This window comes from Carassius auratus, unplaced genomic scaffold (genome assembly GCF_003368295.1).
Source record: "Carassius auratus strain Wakin unplaced genomic scaffold, ASM336829v1 scaf_tig00217060, whole genome shotgun sequence".
Lineage (NCBI taxonomy): Eukaryota > Metazoa > Chordata > Actinopteri > Cypriniformes > Cyprinidae > Carassius > Carassius auratus.
This window is the reverse complement of record NW_020528874.1, coordinates 43351-65157: the sequence shown is the minus strand read 5'-3', so window position 1 is coordinate 65157 and position 21807 is coordinate 43351. Positions and strand designations below refer to the sequence as shown.

Below are 21807 nucleotides of genomic sequence, written 5' to 3'. Positions count from 1 at the left end.
GCCTGGGGACTCTGCTCACGGGACCTCCCCTCTCCCTCCTCTTCGGGGGCAGCAGCGGGCTTGAGCAGAGATACATGAAAAGTGGGAGAAATGCGATAGGTGTCAGGTAATGCAAGACGGAATGAAACAGGAGTGATCTGGCGTGTAATTTTTAATGGACCCACGCACCTAGGACTCAACTTCTTGCAAGGTAGTCGAAGGTGGAGATCTCGGGTAGAGAGCCACACCCATTGTCCTGGTTGGTATACGGGCCCAGGACGCCGACGGTGGTCAGCATGTTCCTTTTGACGGCGGATGGCTCGTTGAAGATGTACATGAGCTTGGTCCCAGGTCTCCTCACTGCGTTGTAACCAGTCTGTGACAGCGGGCACGTCGGTGGGTTCCCCGGACCAGGGAAACATGGGAGGCTGATAGCCTAGGATGCATTTAAAGGGGGTGATACCAGTAGCTGGCTTGACCAGGGAGTTCTGTGCATACTCAGCCCAAAGGAGGTACCGAGCCCAATCTTCTTGGTTGGAACTACAGTAGGATCTCAGGAACCGGGTGAGTTCCTGGTTGAGTCTTTCGACCTGACCGTTAGATTGAGGGTGGTAACCGGAGGTCAGGCTTACGTTTACATCGAGGGCTTGGAAGAAGGCTTTCCAGAGACGAGATGTGAACTGAGGGCCTCTATCAGAGACAATATCTTCAGGTAGTCCGTAGAGACGGAAGACCCAGTTACAGAGTAGTTCAGCAGTTTGCAGAGCAGTAGGCAGTTTGGGCAGAGGAATAAGGCGGCAGGCTTTGGAGAATCGATCAATCACAGTAAGAATGACAGTGTTACCTTGAGAGACAGGTAGGTCAGTGATAAAGTCTATTGCAATGTGGGACCAAGGTCGTTGTGGGATTGGGAGTGGTTGGAGTAATCCGGCTGGCAATTGGCGTGGAGTTTTGTTAGCATTACAGGTTTGGCATTGTTGGATGAAGGTAGTGGTATCTTGGGGTAATGATTCCCACCAGAACCGGTTCTGAAGCAGATGAATGGTAGCCGTGATACCTGGATGGCCGGATGCGGGCAGACAGTGCGTGTGGTTGAGTATTTGATCGCGTAGAGTGGGTGGTACGTAAACCTTATCAGGAGGGCAAGATGTTGGAGGTGCATGTTGAGAGTTGTGTTGTTGGATAAGCGTCATGATGTCCCATTGTACGGGTGCAATGATTACCTTGAAAGGGAGTATGGATTCAGGTTCGGATGAGATCTGTTCATATTCGTGAATACGGGATAGCGCATCTGCCTTTGTGTTCTTGGAGCCCGGACGGTAGGTAACTGAAAAGTCGAATCGGGAAAAAAACAATGACCATCTTGCCTGTCGTGGATTGAGGCGCTTGGCTGAGCGCAAATACTCAAGGTTCTTATGATCTGTTAGTACAGTGAAAGGAAAGTTGGCCCCCTCCAACCAGTGTCTCCACTCCTCGAAGGCCGCCTTCATAGCGAGGAGTTCACGGTCCCCTACGTCGTAGTTACGTTCAGCAGCATTGAGTTTGCGGGAGTAAAAGGCACATGGGTGGAGTTTAGTGGTAGAACTCTGGCGTTGAGAGAGAATAGCCCCGATACCAGTGTTGGAGGCATCCACCTCGACGAGAAACGGAAGAGATGGGTCAGGATGGTGGAGTATGGGTGCAATCACAAACCGTCTCTTTAGTTCTTGGAATGCTTGGAGAGCAGCCTCTGACCAGTGTAGCCGATGGGTTCCCTTTTTGACCATTGACGTGAGGGGACTGACCACAGAGCTGAAGTTTCTGATGAAACGGCGATAGAAATTGGCAAACCCCAGAAAGCGTTGGAGTTCCTTTAGTGTTTTGGGTTCGGACCATTTGAGAACGGCATTGACTTTGCTCTCGTCCATGGCGACCCCCTCTGGGCTGATGATGTACCCCAGGAAGGTGGTTGAGGTGGTATGGAATTCACACTTCTCCGCCTTGGCATAGAGTTGGTGTTCAATGAGTCGCTGCAGCACGCCCCTCACATGTTGGATATGTTCCTCCAGGGTATCTGAATAGATCAAGATATCGTCAATGTACACGATAACAGTCTTGTTTAGCATGTCTCTGAAGATGTCATTGACAAATGATTGGAAAACCGAAGGACTATTGACCAGTCCGAACGGCATAACCCGGTATTCGTAGTGTCCATTGGTGGTTGAGAAGGCCGTTTTCCACTCGTCCCCCTCCCTAATGCGAATGAGGTTGTATGCACCGCGCAAATCCAATTTGGTGTAGTACCGTGCAGTTCGTAGCTGTTCTAATGCAGAGGGCACCAGGGGAAGTGGATAGCGAAACTTTACCGTTATCTCGTTGAGTCCTCGATAATCGATGCAAGGGCGCAAACCTCCACCCTTTTTACGGACAAAGAAGAAGCCAGCTGATGCAGGAGAAGTGGATGGACGTATGAACCCCTTCTCCAACTCCTCCTCGATGTACTTGACCAATGCTTCTGACTCGGGTAATGATAATAGAAATACTCGGCCCCGGGGAGGTGAGGAACCTGGAATTAGATCAATGGCACAATCATGACTGCGGTGTGGTGGTAGTGTATTTGCTTGTACCTTGCTGAAGGCGGTGGCGAGATCGTGATACTCCTTGGGCAGATTTGGGATGCTGGTGGACTCAGAGTCTAACGTGACGGCTTGAACAGGCATGGGAGAGATGGTCGTAAGGCATGATTTCTGACACTGGGTGCTCCATCTAAGAATTTGTCCTTCCCTCCACGATACATGAGGGTCATGCAGTCTGAGCCAGGGCAAACCCAGAATAACAGGAGTGTTAGATACAGGGAGCACGTAGAATTGAATGGTTTCTTGATGTAGCAGACCGGTAGACATTAGCAGTTCTTGAGTGAGATGAGTAATCAGTCCAGACCCCAAAGGGCGTCCATCTATTGTGGCTACAGACAAAGGATTTGCACATGAAATAAGATAAATGTTATTCTTTTGGGCAAATTCTTCAGAGATAAAATTCCCAGCTGCGCCTGAGTCAAGTAGAGCAGTGGTAGCCACACAATCGTTATCAGTCTTGATTATAAGAGGGACAGAGACACAGTTTAGGGGACTGACTGAATTTAAGGATGCACTCACCGATTTATAAGTAGAGGAAGAGCGACGTGACGGGCAAGTAATTCGTTGATGCCCCGGGGCACCACAGTAGAGACAGAGACGGTTAGAAATGCGGCGGTGGCACTCCTCAGCTGTCAGATGATAGGAGTTGACTTGCATGGGTTCTGTAGTCTCTGCGGATCGTGTTGTCGTAACGGGGAAGAGACGTCGAGTGCTGACACGGCGAGAGCGTTGTAGGTTGTCGATGGTGATAGCTAGCGAAATGAAATCATTCAGGGTTTTTCCCTCATCACGGCAAGCGAGTTCTGTTTGCAGTTCGTGATTCAGCCCCTTGCGAAACAATACTTTAAGCGTGTCACTCACCCATGACGTTTGAGCAGCCAGTGTACGAAAGTTCATGGCATATTCAGCTGCTGTTAATTCTCCCTGCGACAACTCAAGCAGACGCTCACCCGCTCCCTTCCCCTCTCGGGGGTGATCAAACACCTCACGGAATCGCACCAGAAAGTCATTGAAAGTGGTGTACGCCGTTCCATCCTCGCGCCATACAGCCGTTATCCATTCTAATGCTCTTCCCGTTAATAGTGAACAAACTAAGGCGATCTTACCAGCATCAGTAGTGTAAAGGGTGCGTTGTTGCTCGACGAACAGCGAGCATTGCAGTAGGAAGCCCTTACACTTGGTAGAATCCCCGTCAAACTTCTCTGGGTAAGCCAGTCGTGGATTAACTTGTGCTGGCGTTTCTGCCGTGTGGGTATTGGCGGCAGCTGCCGGTGGTGGTGATGTTACGGCAGTGCTGTGGAGGCTTTGAACAGCCTTTACCAGTTCCTCGGTGATCGTAGTTAAACGATTCAATTGATGCTGGTTAGCAGCAATTTGACTTGCCTGGGCTGCCATTGTAGCACACAGATGATCGTAAGCCGCTGGATTCGGTTGTGGCGAAGTCTTCTGTAATGAATCATCACCAGACTGGGAATCCATCTTGCAAGCTTTATTAAACACCTCAAGGTCGTACAGGCAGGGGTCAAAACCAGCAAACACAACAGTGGAGATAACCAGAATCGTCGTCAAACACAGGCAATAGATCGGGGTCACAGGCAGTGATCAGAGTCCAATCAACAATCCAAGGTAAAGAGACGGGCAGCAATGGTTCAAGAAACGGTAAACAAACAGAACTGGTAAACGGGAAATCAAACACGGAAATAACGCTTGGAAATGTCAGCCGGAGCAAAACAAGACTTCGCGTTGACCTGATGTAAGTGTGCAGCTTATATAGCAGTACAAATGAGTTGCACCTGAGTGGTGATCAGAGTCCAAGAGACGGGGTAGATGGGTAATGTAGTGCGCTTCAGTTTAAGTGAGTGTGTGGGTGCGTGAGTGTCAATATTCAGGAGATGGAGCCCTCTGCTGGCCAGTAGAGGGAATCACGGGGTTCGTCTCCGTGACAAATGTTAAGTATTTTAGGCAAATTCACAGAAATGTTTTACTTTTTCTTCATTAAGGGCAGAAATGTTCAGTGTTATGAGCACCAAATAAATAACACCAGTCGAAATGAACATATAAAACGAATGGTCAAAAATTATACATGCATTTAATTGTGCATTTAATTAAAAATACACTATTTGTAACAATCAGTACAGGAGTAATATTTATATACTAATGAATCTAATTAAATTTGTAGGACGAAATGGAGACTAAAATCACAAGATGACAAACAATAATTTTAAGTCAGCTTTACTCATTCTGTTCATTATTGTGACTCTCTTCTTTTACCTTTCTGGACTATTTGTTGTTGTTTACGTTTTTTAAATAGTTACACATCCATGTTATATGTAACTTAGGCTATCTAGTAAGATATTAGCCTGTTTTATTAAATAATTTACGCATAATTTACTTACATAAAGCTTTTTTAAATAATTTTCTCTCCTCAGAGCATCCAGTATAACTTACATGAGTTCTCTTAAAATCTCGAAGGGTTCACAGAGCAGCACGATGTAAGTATTTATTCATTTGACATTGAAATAACTTAAATGTTTTTCTGTTCTTTTTTTCTTTTATTATCTTCTGAGAAATCCTAGCCTTGCCGAACCTGTTACATGATGATCCTGCTGTGCTGGACTTTATATGATAAATGAGGGAAGTCTGAGTTTGTGCACGTGTGTATACATATATATAGTGTACACACACACATTACATACACTGTGTGTGTTATTGTAATAGACATTGTGCATTTAATTACTCCACAACCATTAGTCAATTCACTAATATGACAAAAAATAGTCTTGAGCTTTGCTGACATCTAACGGAAAAAAGTTAGGTACTGCACCGGAACAATTCCCAAAAGCTAATTTTTAAAGATATCAGTTTAAGATATAAGTTTAACATGTTTTATAAAATATTTTTATTATCAGAGTTTTGTTCTTTTGGCAATTTTAGATTGTCAGGAAGAAAAATGTCAGGAATATTTATGAAAAGTGGAACAAAAATAATTTATTGAACAAGCATTAATATTTACATAAAATATATGTAATAAGAATATTTTAGATAAAAAAAAAACTGAAAAGCAAATAATAAAAAAATGATAAAGCAGCACATAATGTATCCAGATTTTATTCTTGCATTTGATAATTGAGTAAATTCATTTATTATAACTGACAGGTGTGATGATCAGTGGACTTGAGTTTTTACCTCCATCATTAGGGCATGGGCTAAATAATGGATAGAGTTTTTCAGTGAAAGACTGAGCAGTGAAAGAGTAGATATGAGAGCTGGACTCCACATCATAAAAGGAGACCAGACCCTCCTCATAATCCACAAACACACCGACCCGCTGCGGCTTCACTCTCAGAGACAGAGAGACAGAAGGACCAGCACAGGCTTTATATTCATCTCCATTCCTCAGAACAGTCCAGTTTCCATCTCTGGGTCTCAGTTTGATCTGTCCCTTCCTGTTAATGGATTCTCTGACCACTCCTAAAACCCATTCAGTCTTTCCCTTCACCTGCACCTCAAAATAAAATCTCCCTGAGGAGAATCCCTCCTTTCCCAAGACAATTAGATATTTATCAAATCTCTCTGGTTTGTCTGGGAGTTTCTGTCTAATGTCTCCACATCTCACTTGTTTTCCATCATCAGACAGAATGAGATCAGGATGAGCTGTATCAGGATCCAGAGTCACATCCACTGAGAAAACAGAGAATACAGATATTCTGTGATGCTGATGTTTTTAGTTAACCCAGTGTTTAATCAGATTGTAGTGCAGTAATGAAGCAGTGAGTGTATGAATGTAAACTAGTGTAGTGCAGACAGCACACTGTACCTGCATACTGCTGCATCCACTTCAGCTCTGTAGAGACTAATGACAAGAAAACAATCAGATCTGAAGCTTATATTTAAAGAACAGAGTACACTATCATGTTTCTATCTGATCAGGGTGTATTGATGTACCAGTTAGTGTGAGTTTCTCATCTATAGTGTCCTTCAGTTGAGTCAGATCTCTCCTCAGAGTCTCCAGACTCTCATGAGTCTTCATACTGATCTCAGACCAGTTCCTGGTGTTTCTAGAGCTGCACAGGGATGAGGGAATCTACAGCAGGAGAGAGGAGAAATCCTTCAGCATGTCATATCCTGCATTATGATTGATCAGAGAGATCATGTTGACTGACCTGTAGGAGGTGGAGGTGATCTTCAGTGTGTGAGAGCTGCTCCAGCTCAGTGTTTCTCATCTTTAGCTCAGTGATCTCCTGCTCCAGCTCTTCAATCAGCTCTTGCTCCTGTTTCTCTGCTGCTTTCTGCTGCTCCTCCATCATCTCCAGCAGTTCAGTCTGATGTCTCTCAATGGAGCGGATGAGATCAGTGAAGAGCTCCACACGGACTGCTTTCTCCTTCTCTGTGTTTCTCTGCTCAACCAGGACAGGCAACACATTATTAGCAGTGTTTGCTAACAGAAGAATCTGTGTAACTATTGCTCATACATTTTTGTTCACATACATAGGCTACATGTGTTTTCAGAATCCCTCAAATGAAGTATTAAACTTCACTCTGCACCCTGGACGAGAGCAGAACAAGCCCTGGACATTTTAGTTCTTGTTTTATTGGCTGTTGCTGGATATTTTAGTCTGATAGTCATCTGTCATTCGTTTGATTGTTTGTTTATTTTGTTATTGTTATGTATGTCAGTTCTTTTCTCTTTCTTTTCTCAACATATGAATTTATTCTATTATTTTAAACTCACTTTTCTGACTTCTGCTGAGTGTTTGATGTCTTGAATCTTCTTGATTCTGTTCTGGATCATCAGCTGCACGTCTTTCTGTGTCTTCATCAGTTCAGTCTATAGAGAGAACAACACAGACACATTTATCATAACACAGATCAAACTCACAATATGAAATAAAATCTGATTCCTCATGATATCAGTCCTTTAAAAGAATAATAATGTCTACCTTCTTCTCTTGACTCTCCTCTTCTATAGGAACAGTGTTGTGGTTCTTGTGGTCTTTCACAGAGCAGATTGAACACACACATGTCTGATCATCTCTACAGAACAGATCCAGAGGTCTCTCGTGTTTCTGACATATATAGTCCTCCAGATTACTCACAGGATCCATCAGTTTGTGTTTCTTCAAACGTGTCACTCTCAAATGAGGCTCCAGGTGAGTTTCACAGTAAGAGCTCTGACACACCAGACACGACTTCAGCGCTTTCAGCTTTCTTTCCTCACAGAAGTCACACAGAACTTCAGTTGTTTTCTCAGGACTTTTCTTCTTACAGTGATCTACGAGCTCTCGGAGTGTGGTATTAATCTTGAGATCAGGTCTTTGCTTGAATGTTTCTTTACAGTATGGACAGCTGCAGGTCTGGCTGTTGTCCCAGCACTTATTCAGACAGATCTTGCAGAAGTTGTGTCCACATGGAGTCGTGACTGGATCAGTGAACACATCCAGACACACAGAGCACTGAATATCCTCAGACAGTGAACTCATGGAGGATGACATTGCTGGAAAGAGACATTATTTAGGATTAGTGTGAACTCCTTCAATACTGTTTATGAAGAATCCCATGATGCACCTCATGAAGCTGGTTGAATGTAAAGAGTGTTTAGAGACAAAGAGTGCTGAAGAAACTCAGATATAAAGAGATTATGGACAGTCAACTGGTTATTATTGTAAAATGAACCCAGACAAGCTGATCAGAACCTAAATGTGAAGCTCATTATGTAACCACTTACCTAAATAATAAATAAATATATGTACAAAAAGTATTCTTGTTAAGCTGAAAATATTTGATCTGCTTTACATTCCTGACCTGTACATGTTCAATATTATAAAATAAAAGTCAAAGTCAGTGTTTTTCTAGGTTATTGACTTACATGAAGGATCCTGGTCAATACTCTGTCTCCTGGTTTTTCTTGCTGTTAGTGAAGATTCTGCCATTGTTCTTTCCCTCTTAAAGCCTTTTAAAGTAAAATGATAGTTTAACTGGTTAAAATGTGAGAACTGATAGTGATGGAAACACAATCATTCGTTTGAAACAAAGTGAGAGACTCGTAAACTTACTGAGCAATCTGAACTATGACCTGCTGTACAAAGTACAAAGATCAAGCTTTATATTTTCCAACAAACATATATATCTCCTTATCAAAAATTAGATTAATCTTTTCAAAAATATATTAAATGATCATAAGTTATTGTGTAATGTAAAAGTGATTTTCAGCTGCAGTGAAGCAGGTTTGTGTTCAGTTTGTCTGCAGGTCATTTACTTCCTGTTTTATCTGTTTGTCTTTATGTCGCGTGACAAAATGACAGAAACACCAAACTTTGTTCAATCTAATGTCATACTGTTAATACAATTCTGATATCATTTCAGTGCAGTAAACATCTAAAGTATCTGAGTATTTGACACACTTAAACCTGCTTCTGTTCAACTCATTCCAGTCTGACATAAACCCTACTAAACCAGACCACTGCCATTAGAAACCTGTTCAGGACAATCTCTTATATTTCTATCACTTACCTGTGAGTATCAGATGTGTTCACAAGTGTCTCTGAATGACTCAATATTCAGTTGTTTAAAGAGTTCGATGGTTTCTGGCGTCCATGTTGTTGATCAAGTTAGTTTCACTTTCTCTGAGTCTCTCACTGAACTACAGTGATGTCAGAGCTGCTCAGGGTGTATTCTATGGAAAGCCAAATGGGTCAGAATTGGCATGCTTTCCACATTCAATATTTAAACGGCGTTTAAATAAGCACTGTTAGGCGATAAGTTATGCCAGAAGAGGTGAAATTTCTTTCTTTTTTTTTACTTTGTGTCTGGATAACATACGTGTGGATAAACGTCTGGATAACGTACGCATGGATAAGCGTACGTATGAACAAGTACATTAATAATAATTTGGATTGTCCTATTCTTCCCCAAGGAAGGCTTTAAGGTTGTAATGATCATGATAACAGTTCCTAAAGTACACATTTGTCTCCCCTGCATGGGCCCGGCCCTTGTCCAACATCTTATGATCACACTTAACACCGGAGTACCACAGGGCTGTGTACTGAGCCCATTGCTCTACTCTCTCTACACCCACGACTGCAAGCCTGTGCATGGATCCAACTCCATCATCAAGTTTGCAGATGACACCACTGTGATTTGCCTCATCAGAGACAATGATGAGACATCTACAGGGAGGAGGTACAGCACCTGCCCACATTGTGCGCTGACAACAACCTGTCCCTTAACACCAGTAAGACAAAGGAGCTCATTGTAGACTTCAGGAAGAAGAAAGGAAGCACGCACCCATCCACATTAACGGGATGGTTGTTGAACGTGCCTCCAGCTTCAAGTTCCTGGGAACCACCATCTCGGAGGACCTGTCCTGGACCACAAACACATCCAGTCTGGTCAAGAAGGCTCACCAGTGCCTCTTCTTCCTCAGGACACTGAAGAAGAACCAGCTGTCTTCAGCCATCCTGGTGAACTTCTACTGGTGTGCGATCGAGACTATCCTGACCAGTTGCATCACAGTCTGGTATGGGAACTGCTCAGTGGCTGACCACAAGGCACTGCAGAGGGTTGTGAAAACTGCCCAATGCATCACAGGGACATCACTTCCTGCTATTGAGGACATCCAGAGGAAACACTGTCTACGTCGAGCTCGCAGCATTCTCAAGGACTCCTCTCACCCTGACCACCGACTGTTTAAACTCCTGCCCTCCGGGAGGTGCTTCAGAAGCCTCCGGAAAAGGACCAGCAGATTCAGGAACAGCTTTTTCCCTACAGCTGTCTCCTTACTGAACTCTGCTCCCTACTGAACTCCCCCCCCCGACACACACACACACACACACACACACACAGACTCCTCACCCCTCCTCATCAACACATCTGGTTTACAAACAAACAAGCAAACAAATAAAAAACAGTAAACTTGTTATTACTTGCACTACTGTCTGTTCATCCAGAACACAGAGCAATCCATTTGCCCACTGGAATATTTTCTATGCACTTTCCTGTCCATTGTACTAGTGTAAATGATGTTCATATGTATGGGATTATAATCCCGCCAAATGTATTGCAGTCACAGAGCAAAAAATAACAAGAAAAGATCAAATATTTAAAAACACGTGTAAAATAATAACGCACAAAACCGAAAAACAAATTCAGTTTTTTTTTTATAACAAAAAGTGCAGTCATGGATCGAAAAATAATAAGCGTAAATCAAAAATGTAAACGCATTTAAAATGATATTGCACAAAACTGAAACATGAATTCAAAATGTTCCAAATCTCAAACAAAATCAGGTTTCCTGCTCATATGTTATTTTTTTGTGCTTGTGGTTTTTTCCCCTTTGCTCTTGTTTCCACGTTCCGCGCTTGCGTTTCTAAAAGTTGCAGTTTGAGTTTCATGTAAATCAGGGCAGGCTTCAGCGTCACCATTGGCCCGAAAGTTCTAGATTGACAGCTGCGCCTCTAGCCAATCAGTCCAAGGGGGAGTTGACGTCACTCCAATGCGACTAGTGGCTGCTGTGGCAGGTGTGTGTGAAGTAGAGGGTGATGGTGACATGGGAGTGGATTTTCAAATCTCTCCCGTCCCCCTCCCGCAAAAAAGATCCCGTCCCGTCCCGTCCCAATCCCATGAAAAAAACTGGGGGAAAATCCCGTCCCATTTCCCGGAATGACTCACGATCTCTTCCTCTTCCATGTTGTATTTATTTTTTTTTTTCAGCCGGAATCTGTCAGTTACAGTGAAAAAATACAGCACAGATCCAGGGGCACAGATGGGATTTTTTAACTGGGGGGGACCAAGCTGTCCAGCAGTCAATTTTTTTCAGTCCAGAAAAATCACCAGCTCAGTCACAGACGAGGTCTTTATTTTTTGTAACAATTCAAAAAAGCAAACTTTCTTATATTCTAGATCAAATGTACACAATCTGAAATATATATATATAAAAATTGTTTTAATTCTCATGGTTACGACTTACATCTTGAGAAAATAAAAAATTCAGTATCTCAAAAATATTAATATTCTATTTTGAGGTTGATTAGTTTGGTAAATTTTGAGTACAAATACAGTGTACCTCCTGGGCTAGTTTAGAACATGCAACCACAATTATGGGAAAGACTACTGACTTGACAGTTGTCCAGAAGAAGTTCATCAACACCCTCCACAAGGAGGGTCAGCCTCAGAAGGTCATTGCTGAAAGGGCTGGCTGTTCACAGAGTGCTGTATCAAAATATATTAATAGAAAGTTGACTGGAAGTAAAAGGTGTGGTAGGAAAAGGTGCACAAGCAACAGGCATGACCACAGCCTTGGGAAGATTATCATGAAAAGCTGACTAAAGAACTTGGGAGTGTCACAAGGAGTGGACTGAAGCTGGAGTCAGCGCATCAAGAGTCACCATACTCAGACGTCTTCAGGAAAAAAGCTACCGCTGTCACATTCCTAGAACCAAGCCACTTCTGAACCAGAGAATAACGTCTGAAGCATCTCACCTGGGGTAATTTACTAAATTTAAAGTAAATTTAGCATTTCATTTGGAAATCAAGGTCTGGAGTCTGGAGGAACACTGGAGAGGCACAGAATCCAAAGTCCAGTGTGAAATTTCTGAAGTCAGAGATGATTTGGGTGCGTGACGTCTCCTGGTGTTTCTCCATTGTGTTTTATCAAGTCCAGAGTCAATGCAGCTATCTGCCCGGAGATTTTGGGAGCACTTCCATCTTCCATCTGCTGACAAGCTTTATGGAGATGCTGATTTCCTCTTCTAGTAGGACGTTAGCACCCGCCCACAGTGAAAAAAAAAAACACTTCCAAGTGGTTCGCTGACCATGATATTACCGTGCTTGATTGGCCAGCCAGCTCACCTGACCTGAAGCTCACAGAGAATCTATGGGGTATTGTGAAGAGGAAGAGAAGTAACATCTGACAAACAGTACAGAGGAGATGAAGGCCTCTATCAAAGCAACCTGGGCTTCAGTAACGCCTCAACAGTGGCACAGACTGATCGCCTCCATGCCACGCCACACTGAAGCCCCAACCAAGTATTGAGTGCATAATTAAACCTACTTTGGATTTTAATTTTTCTTTTTCTTTAAAAGTTTCCTACTTTTCATTTTTCTAAGCTGTAAGTCACCATCAGAATTAAAACAAACAAAAAAACTCTTGAAAAATTGCAGTCAGAAATATTTTCATTCTGTGAATCTAGAATATAAGAAAGTTTGTTTGTTCAAATTATTTATTTGAATTCAATGAGAAAAAATAAAGAACTTTTCCATGAAATTCAATTTTTTTGAGATGCACCTGTATATGATCACTATGGTTACCGCTACAGGCACAATTGAGGCAGCTACCAGCTCCTCGTAGGACCCCTGGGTCAGGAGTCATAGCAATACACACACAGAGAACATAAACGTCAATGGAAGCACCATCGTCATGTGTGTTTGACAACAGAACATTGTGTAGTGAGAATGTGGGTAAAGTAATGGTTAGATTTTATTGTGCTTCAGCAAGCATCTGCCCTGACCCGAATCTTTAGCACCAAAACAAACACACCCATACCCCAACAGGACCTGCTACGGTGGCCGAGAGAGATAAACATGCTGCAAATGACAAAAATACCTGTAAATTATGAAAACATCTTCATCAGTTTGACAACACATGCTGCAAATACTCACAATACAAACTAATAAAGAAATGTGCTGCAAAAACACAGACCACATCCGAAATATTTAAGGGAACCGTAAAGTGACAAATGTGGCTGGGACATAATTTATAAATGTTTGCTCTGAAAAAATATCTTTTGTTTATTTTAACAATCCTGGGGGGTATTCCAGAAAGCTTGGTTAACTTACCATTTGATAAACTATAACCTCTGGGTTGATTTACCCCAAACAGGCATACCAAGAGTATGTCGGTTCCAAAACACCTGAGAAGAGTTAGTTTAATCAACCTCTGACTGGTTACCCAGAGTTAATGCGCGTGCACGGTGCATGTATAAAGACATTTTCAATGGATCGCCGATTTCACGAGTCACCATGGAAACTCAAAGCGAAAAAAAGAGAGCGGCGTATTTCACAGAGGCGGAGTTGGAAGTTTTAATGCATGCTTATGAGGAGTTTAAGCCAATAATATTAAAAAGAAGCAATACAGCTGCATCGGCTAAAGCAAGAGAGTTGGCTTGGCAAAAAATAACGGACAGAGTAAATGCGTGAGTGTATTAAATTACAAATTTGGTATTGGCTCCCGTTTTATTGAAATGCAAAATAATGAAGTATGACTTATACATCCTTTTGAATATGTTAAATCACTATGAAAGCATTTACTTTTCCTGCCATTTATTTCTTTAGCTTGAAATAATAATGTATATTTCTTATTTAATAAGGTGTAATCCTTCTGGAGCCACAAGAACTTTAAGCCAAGTCAAAATGAAACACAAAAACATTCAGCAAAAAGGTAATATTTGATTACACAATTACTGAACTATTATTATAACAGGATTTAGTATATTCATCTGTCATGCAGCTAACAGAAAGAAGACTGAAGCCCGTCTAACTAGCGGGGGGCCACCACCACCTCCCCTCACCCCATCTGAGGAGCTGGCTCTGTCCCTTAATAAAGGGCGACCAGTGGTTGCTGGCATTCCAGGGGGCAGTTCATCACACATACTATGCACCACAAGTGATGGTGAGAAAAGGGTGAAATGTAAGTTTACCTCTGATTTGTTTTAATTTTTTGTCCTGATAAATTACTATCTCTGTCACTTAAGGCTTTTTGAACAAGATTAATTTTTTATGTAGGCTTATTTTATTTAACTGCATATGATGTATTATTTTCTTTGATAATATTGAGAATTTAACGGGTTGTGTGTTCTTATAGATACTGATGGACGGATTGTATTATTGGTCTGTCACAGTTGTAAGTGATTTGTTGTCAGGTACTTTTAGGTTTTTTTTTTTTTTTGCCAAATAATGTATACTTGAATATTTGTCTTGTAGGATGAAGATGATGATGACGATGAAGAGACCACATCTGCTGTGACAGAAGTGGACAATGCTGGTAGATCCACTGAGGTATGATGCATGCCATTATGATGTATGGCCCCTTTTTGCATTAGAGTAACAAACTGTCATTGTCCTTTCATAGTACATACCTAGGGATTTGCCCACAGATGAGGGTCCTTCAGCCTCAGCACACAATCTAAGCAGGGTAAGAATTTGTGTCCATATTTGAATTTTATTGTCTGACCAAACAATCTCATTTATTACATTTTTCCACCTTAGTTGCCAGCAAAGGAGCTGTATAAGGTCCATCTTTAAAAACAAATAAGAAAAAGTGACATGGAGATGGACCTTATACAGCTTCAAATGGAAGAGAAAATTACTTGAGAATCGCTTTAAGGTGAGAACTTGAATATTGAATCTGTTGTTAATCTGTTGCATGTTAAAAGTGGTCTGTCTGTCTGTGTCTGTCTCTATCTATCTGTCTGTCTGTCTGTATGTATGTATGTATGTATGTATGTATGTATGTATGTATGTATGTATGTATGTATGTATGTGTAAAGCAATATATAAAAAAAAAAAAAACATTTTAATGAATTTTACTTTTATTGTTTTTCAGGAAATGAAGAAATAAACTGCCTGGCAGACCAGTGCAAAAAAACGAATAAAAGTAATTTTGACAAATCCTGTCTCTCAAAAGTCTTCCGTCTCTGTTGGCCTCTAAAATCTGTCGGTGTTCCTCTGGGCCATCTTCCTCAATACAAGGAGGGTGGCTCTCTCCTCTTATAGTGGCAATATTGTGAAGCACAACACAAGCCACAATAATGTCGCATGCCCTCTCTGGACTAACCCGGAGCCCACGCAGACACTGAAACCGAGATTTGAGGATCCCTATAATCATCTCCACCTTGGCCCGTGTTCGGCTGTGAGCCAGGTTAAACCGTGTCTGTGGTCCAGGCTCAGGTTCAGGGTAGGGTGTCATTAAATAGGGCAGACAAGGGTATCCTCTGTCCCCCAGCAAGTAACCATTGTACTGTCCTGTAATGATTGAAGTGTACAACACAAATATAGTAAAAACGAAAAAACAAAAATTGTATAAAGCAAATCATACCCTGCTGAAATGTCTGGCATAATGATGACTCGCGGAAAATTCTGGCATCATGCACAGATCCTGGCCATTTTGCCTCGACATTGGTGATGATTTGGGTTCCCTCACATATTACCTATAGTTAGTGGAAAAAGTAATGACTTTGATGATTTTAAGAAGGGGAAAAAAATAAGTTGCACATTGATACTATGAATAGATTTCCTATTAACATAGTCTCCCTCATTTATTGATGGAGCTTTAATAGGAATGTGAGAGCAATCAATGCACCCAATTACATTTGGAAACCCTGAAACAGAAAGTTATGGAAGTATGAAGTGTGTGCATAATGAATACATATATAGATATTAATAATATGACTAAATATTAAATATGCGTCATATATTTTACTACAAAGGACAAACCTGCCACTCTGTGGAATTCGTCTTTAATAACAAGCAGAGGTTTATGGCCAGGGAACTGTACAAACGTGGGTAACAACTGTTTAAGTGCCAGACACACTGTACGAACGGCTCTACACACAGTTGCCTTTCCCACATGCTCTGAATCGCCCATACTGTACAAAAAATGGCCAGACGCAAAAAACCTAAGTGCTATGCACAGAATGTTTTCTGTGCTAAGCGCAGAGCCGCGGTTTGTCACATTTGCGATATGCGGTTTTAAAAGACGTGTTAAATAAACTAATGAATCTTTTGAAAAACGATAACGCTCTTTTAAATATTCATTAGGGTATGCAAACACATCAATACGCGGTTTTATAACCCTCTCCCGACGAAAAAAACCTCGTATAATTTGTGCTTCTACGTCCACAGGATCCTCGTCAAAAGGGCACGCCATGCTCACCAACCTTCTGAAACGAAGTTACACTGAAACATAACCTGCTCTGGAGCAGGTTATCTTCAGAGAGTCAGTTGCTATGGTTACATACATACCCAGAAAGTGACCTCTGTTTTTGGAACCGAACGTTGAGGTTATCCACGAACTTACCCTTATACATACCCAGGTATGTCACATAACCTGCTTTCTGGAATACCCCCGAGGCCATACGATTCCTTAGCTTTTTTAAGGATATTATTAGCTTAAATAAGCTGACTAAATACACAATTTCTGTACCTGTGAAAGGTTATGTAAGCTGGCTAACTTACTTTTACAGCTTACCTTACAAAAACTAACCGTAGCCTGTGGTTTTACTATTGAAATGAATTAATTAATAAATACATTTATTATATAAAAAAGCAAACAAAAAATGGTTATTGTAATCATTAACAAATTAACCATGGATTTACTACTATAACCATAGTTTAACCATGGTATTTGTACAAATATGGTCATACAAATAGTAATCAATACTCAAAATACTCTTTTTGTTGGGGTAATTTTGTTTGTGTTGAGTATTTGCAGACGTTTCTGTATTTGTTTGTGTTGTGAGTATTTGTAGCTTGTTTCTGTATTTCATTGTGTAGAGTATTTGCAGCACGTGTGCTGTCAAACTGATTAAGATGTTTTCTTAATTTGCTGGTGCTTTTTCTATTTGAATGTGTTTGGTGAAGTTGAGCTCTCTCGGCCACCGTGCATCGCCCCTATTTTGAAATCTTCACCCCACACGTACATACGCAACCATGGCAACAACGATCGCGGAAACATGCGAAGATGACACACAAGCATATTCAAACAAAAGCCAACATGGATAAGTTGTGTGAAACAACGCAAAATCGTTAACGTTACTCACCTATCAAAAAGAAACAAATAAACCTCGGTGTCCGATTCGAGCCCTTCCCAATCCTTGAGTTTCTCTCCACCGCTCAGTGTTGCCAGATTGGAAATGTCCAAGTATAAGGGGACCAGCTAAGTATTGGACCCGGAAATAACATCTCTCTCTCTCTCTCTCTCTCTCTCTTTCTCTATAGCCTACTGTATATATAAATAAATACATTTTAATAAAAGTATGCAATTACATACGGTTTTTCTCTTAACTTTTATTATGAGAGCCAGTAATAGCCCTTACGGAAATTAACCATGGTTTTACTACAAATGAAACCAAAAAACCATGGTTACTATAGTTAAACCATGGTAACCACAAATTAACCATGGTTTTGCTATATTAACCATAGTTTAACCACGGTATATGTAGTAAATCTGTGGTTAGACAAATGGGAGTCAATACGCCAAAAAACCATGGGTTACTACAGTTTTACTATAATAAAACCATGGTTATTTTTCGTAAGGGAGGATCTGTAATATGCTGCCAAACTTCCTTTTTTAGGACCTGATATGCCACTAGTAAGCTTGAAAATAAAATGTGGCGTTTTGAATGAACTTCTGATAATAAAACTTCAATTTCTGCAGCTGAGAAATGTTTCTTTTTCAGTCGCTTTTGAGAAGACATGTTGAAATTCTTCGTTTGGTGTCATAATATGATGCTCATATATAGTTGTCAGTCAGATTTAATAGGCGGGATTTATGGTAATTGAGAGTGAGCGTGCACGCGCGTCCCATTTACGACTGATTGGAATTCATTAACACACACACACATTTCACTATCACATCTGACGTTTACGAAGTTTTTGTGAATCAGGAGAAGAGTTTTCGGGAAGTTTTCTTTACGCGCAAATCACTCAGATATTTACTCGTATATTTACGAATGTTTCATGAATGAGACCCACTATATCCAAATTGTCTGTCTGGAACGCAGTATTAGGTTAACGTCAATAAACGATTGTGTACTACAATGAAGAGTCATTCTATAATGTGACATTTCAGCACTTGACAAACGGACAGCGACTCCTAAGCAGCACTTAAAGCACAGCTACGTGCGACTGTGTTAAGTGCATTGTTGGGAAACGCACGTGAAACAATAACGAACGATCGTAAAATTACTCGTAGAAAACGCTCTTAAGGTCTAAGATCAATCGTTATCGAGAAACAGGCCCAGGATGCACTTTCTGTCTTGGTCTTGAAGAGGAGCGCTTCACAGACATGATAAATATATCTAGAGAATGCTTTTTGTGTTTTAAATTACCATTTTAAAACGAAATAACTCAACAAACAAAAACTCTTTCATTATGTAATCCCAAAGATGCATTTCTCTCTAAAGGCACGTACAATGAGGAGATGGCAAGTCCGTCAAATTCATTTTAGCAACATGGACTCAGAAGACAAATATCCCTCCTCTATTTTTTATTTATTGTTTGTTTGTTTGTTTTTGGGCCACTATGCTAAATTGTGTTTGCATTCAATAGCATATAAGGCAGCATTTTTGTGCCACGCTGAAAAATAACCGAATAAATACACTGTAAAAAATAAGTGTAATTTTAACTGTAAAATTTTGTAAAAACGCTACGGAAAAAAACTGATAATAGGTTAACAGTAAGTTCCCGTACTATATACAGGGAAAAACTGTAAAAGATCTAACAAAGCATTTAATGTAAATTTACAGTAAAATTCTGTTAATTATACAGCTTTTAGAAGTAAAAATAGAACAAATCAATGTATAATTTACAGTCTAAAACTGTAAACTGATATTCCCAGAATTCCCTGCGTGACACTCCACGTTTGAGTATTTTGTTTAAATAATCATGTTTTTAAATAGTTCTTGTTATCAGTTATGTACATTTGAGCTTTATGTTACATCTTCTGTTGCTTAATGAAAGTTTTTTGCATTATTTAAGTATCACGTGTGTTACCATGATGGTGTTTCGTGTTTCCATAAATGTGCACCTTCTATATGTTAATATATACTTCTGCTTGTGGTGAAGCTACTTGTGATGAGCTTTGATACTTCATGTGGCTTTCTCTTATACAGTACCATCTTTATTATTATGGTGGTTGTCAGTATTTTCAAGGTACAAAACAGATTTAATTTTGTGTGTTGTTGAATTTACTGGTTTATATTCACATTTTCTTGTTTGTAAATTACAGCTTTATATTGTAAAATTAACAGTTTTTGACGTAAATGTGTTTACAGTTTTCTGTATTTTTACAAAATTATTCTGGCAACCACAGCTGCCAAAAAGTTTTTGTAAAAACAACAAGAAATTTTTTACAGTGTAGGATTAACGTCATAATATTTTAAGAATAAAGTAAAAATTACGATAATAAAATTAAGTTATATTGTGAAGTTTTTAAAAAAAGTCTGTGGCATCCATAATTCTTTTAACTTTTTTTTAACTAACTTTGATCGATTCATTAGAAATTTGTTTGTATTAAATTGTTCAGATTTTTTCTCAACATGCATTCAAAAATTCACGTTTATCTCGTGATGCAAATATTAAAGAGGAAAATATCACTGATTCATATGCAGCTACTGAACGAATTATCTCACTACAAATTAAAAAGTGTAAAAAAAGACGTTTATTGTTTGTATTTTATCATAAAATTGACAGAAGGCTAAAACTCTGTAACAAAGCACGAAGGTGATTATTGGGTGCTTGCGTGCTACTAATAATGATGGACTTGAAAACTTTAAACATAATTCCCAAGCATTAGCTTCTAAGACTGTGTTCATAAGGCTTCAGGGCCCGGTTTCCCGATAACGCTCACTCTTAGCGCGCTAAGAAGACCTCGAAAGATATATCTTACCAAAGTTGTTTATGTTCCTAAGTGTGTTCCCCGAAGTGTCCCTTAGGAAGCTTCTTAGCACGCTGCCTCTTACGTCCGACGTCACAAGAGCGCTGTCCAGAGTGAAGGTGCTGAATTAGTTGGCATCGATTGCTCATGAATCAATTTTCACCTAAGCTGATTAGGTGGACTCATAAACTGATAATTGAAGATTTCCCGTGTAACCTCCTCACCTGACGTGAGCTCGTCCGTTTTGTATGTGGGCCAATTTAGGCAAACAAGGGGTAATCTGTTTTATGAGAGAGAGATATTTTAACAAGTAATAAAGAATCGTGTATAAACTGCCATATGATTGTGCGGGTCTCTGCCTCCCCTGTCCTTTGTGCAGTTGTTACACTGGAAATCGTCAATTATCAGTTTACGAGTCCACCTAATCAGCTTCTCCAATCTCGGTATTATCTCAAAGTTACATCGGTCACGAGCTCTCCTAGCCCAAAGTCATATCCCTAGCTGTCTAACACATTTACCCACCACTGACTGCCTATCTTCACCGCCGGAGACACTAATTATCCCGAGCGGCCGTCTAGCGTTTCCCCATCAGTGAGAGCTCGCGGAATCTCTCTCGAATAGTACTCAACCCATCCTTAAATAATTATCATCTCCTCCTACATCAGCTGTACACTTTAATTTAATTAAGCCACAAAAATTCATTAAAATTAAGGGGCGTGTGCATTAACACCTAATTCCAATTATTCCCTTCTCATTACAATACCACAGTTTGACTTGTACTGCGCTGTGCTGGTTTCTAAAGACTGCTGTACAGTAGCGTCTTGAGCTCAAACAACACTAAGAGAGAGCTTACGAATGCTCCAGACCAACCTTACGAAAGTATGACTTACAGAAGATATACTTATCGTACGAACGTGTCGGGAATCGTGCCATAAGGTTAAGAGAGAGGTGAAGGAATAGGTTAAGAACTACTTAGCGATAAGAACGTTTTGGGGAACGGGCCTTGAATATTCGATCTCTACACGTGAGCGGGAATGAAACGCCCCTCTCCGCTGATTGGTCAACCGAACATTACAACATAATAAAAGTACTAAAAACATAATAAGAGTCTTACGCTTCTACTTAACGTGTTTATTTCTACTATATTTAATCTCTGTCCTCTTCATCAAACAGCCAGATTAAAGAAGGCGAGAAAGAGCCTTTTGGTCCTTTGGCACACGCCTGTTTTATTATAGTATCCACCTATCAAAATCTGTCTGGCAAAGCTGCACGACTGCAGCGCGGGGAGAATGTATGTAGTCATAACTTTTGTTTTAGACAATATGCTGCACTTTGGACTATGGAGGAAATTAAATAAAAAGACAGATATGAAAGAAGTTAGCACATCTATTATGTATTATTTTTCTATTTTGGGTTTTATTCATAGAGCACTTGTTGTAGTGGGATAACATATGTTGTTATTCCACTAGCATGGGACTAATGGTTCGTCAGAGTGCTTGTTTCAGTGATTGAGTTTAGTGAAATGTGAATTCGAAGTCATGATTTAAAGTTAAGCTCCTTTGA

The 21807-nt window shown here is 40.5% G+C and overlaps 1 protein-coding gene and 1 long non-coding RNA gene across 5 annotated transcripts in view; one reads left to right on the top strand and one right to left on the bottom strand.

Annotated features, from left to right (window-relative positions):
- Positions 1-5688: 5688 nt before the first annotated feature.
- LOC113099830 (E3 ubiquitin-protein ligase TRIM39-like) overlaps positions 5689-21807 on the bottom strand; it is a 49050-nt gene continuing 32931 nt past the window's right edge. The window contains exons 1-9 of one of the 4 annotated variants that reach the window (XM_026264784.1): positions 9105-9187; positions 8648-8670; positions 8461-8544; positions 7535-8088; positions 7327-7422; positions 6758-6991; positions 6540-6678; positions 6412-6447; positions 5689-6275 (exon numbers count right to left, since the gene is read on the bottom strand). In XM_026264784.1, the coding sequence (XP_026120569.1) occupies positions 5731-6275; positions 6412-6447; positions 6540-6678; positions 6758-6991; positions 7327-7422; positions 7535-8088; positions 8461-8524 (1668 nt within the window). In that variant the 5' untranslated portion in view covers positions 8525-8544; positions 8648-8670; positions 9105-9187 and the 3' untranslated portion in view covers positions 5689-5730. Of the gene's footprint in view, positions 6276-6411; positions 6448-6539; positions 6679-6757; positions 6992-7326; positions 7423-7534; positions 8089-8460; positions 8545-8647; positions 8671-9104; positions 9213-21807 lie in introns of those variants that run through there. The other 3 variants (XM_026264787.1, XM_026264785.1, XM_026264786.1) reach the window with 3 other exon arrangements.
- Positions 14478-14888, top strand: LOC113099831 (uncharacterized). Its single transcript, XR_003289531.1, has 4 exons — positions 14478-14490; positions 14571-14645; positions 14719-14781; positions 14856-14888. It is a non-coding gene; the product is annotated as an uncharacterized LOC113099831 (long non-coding RNA).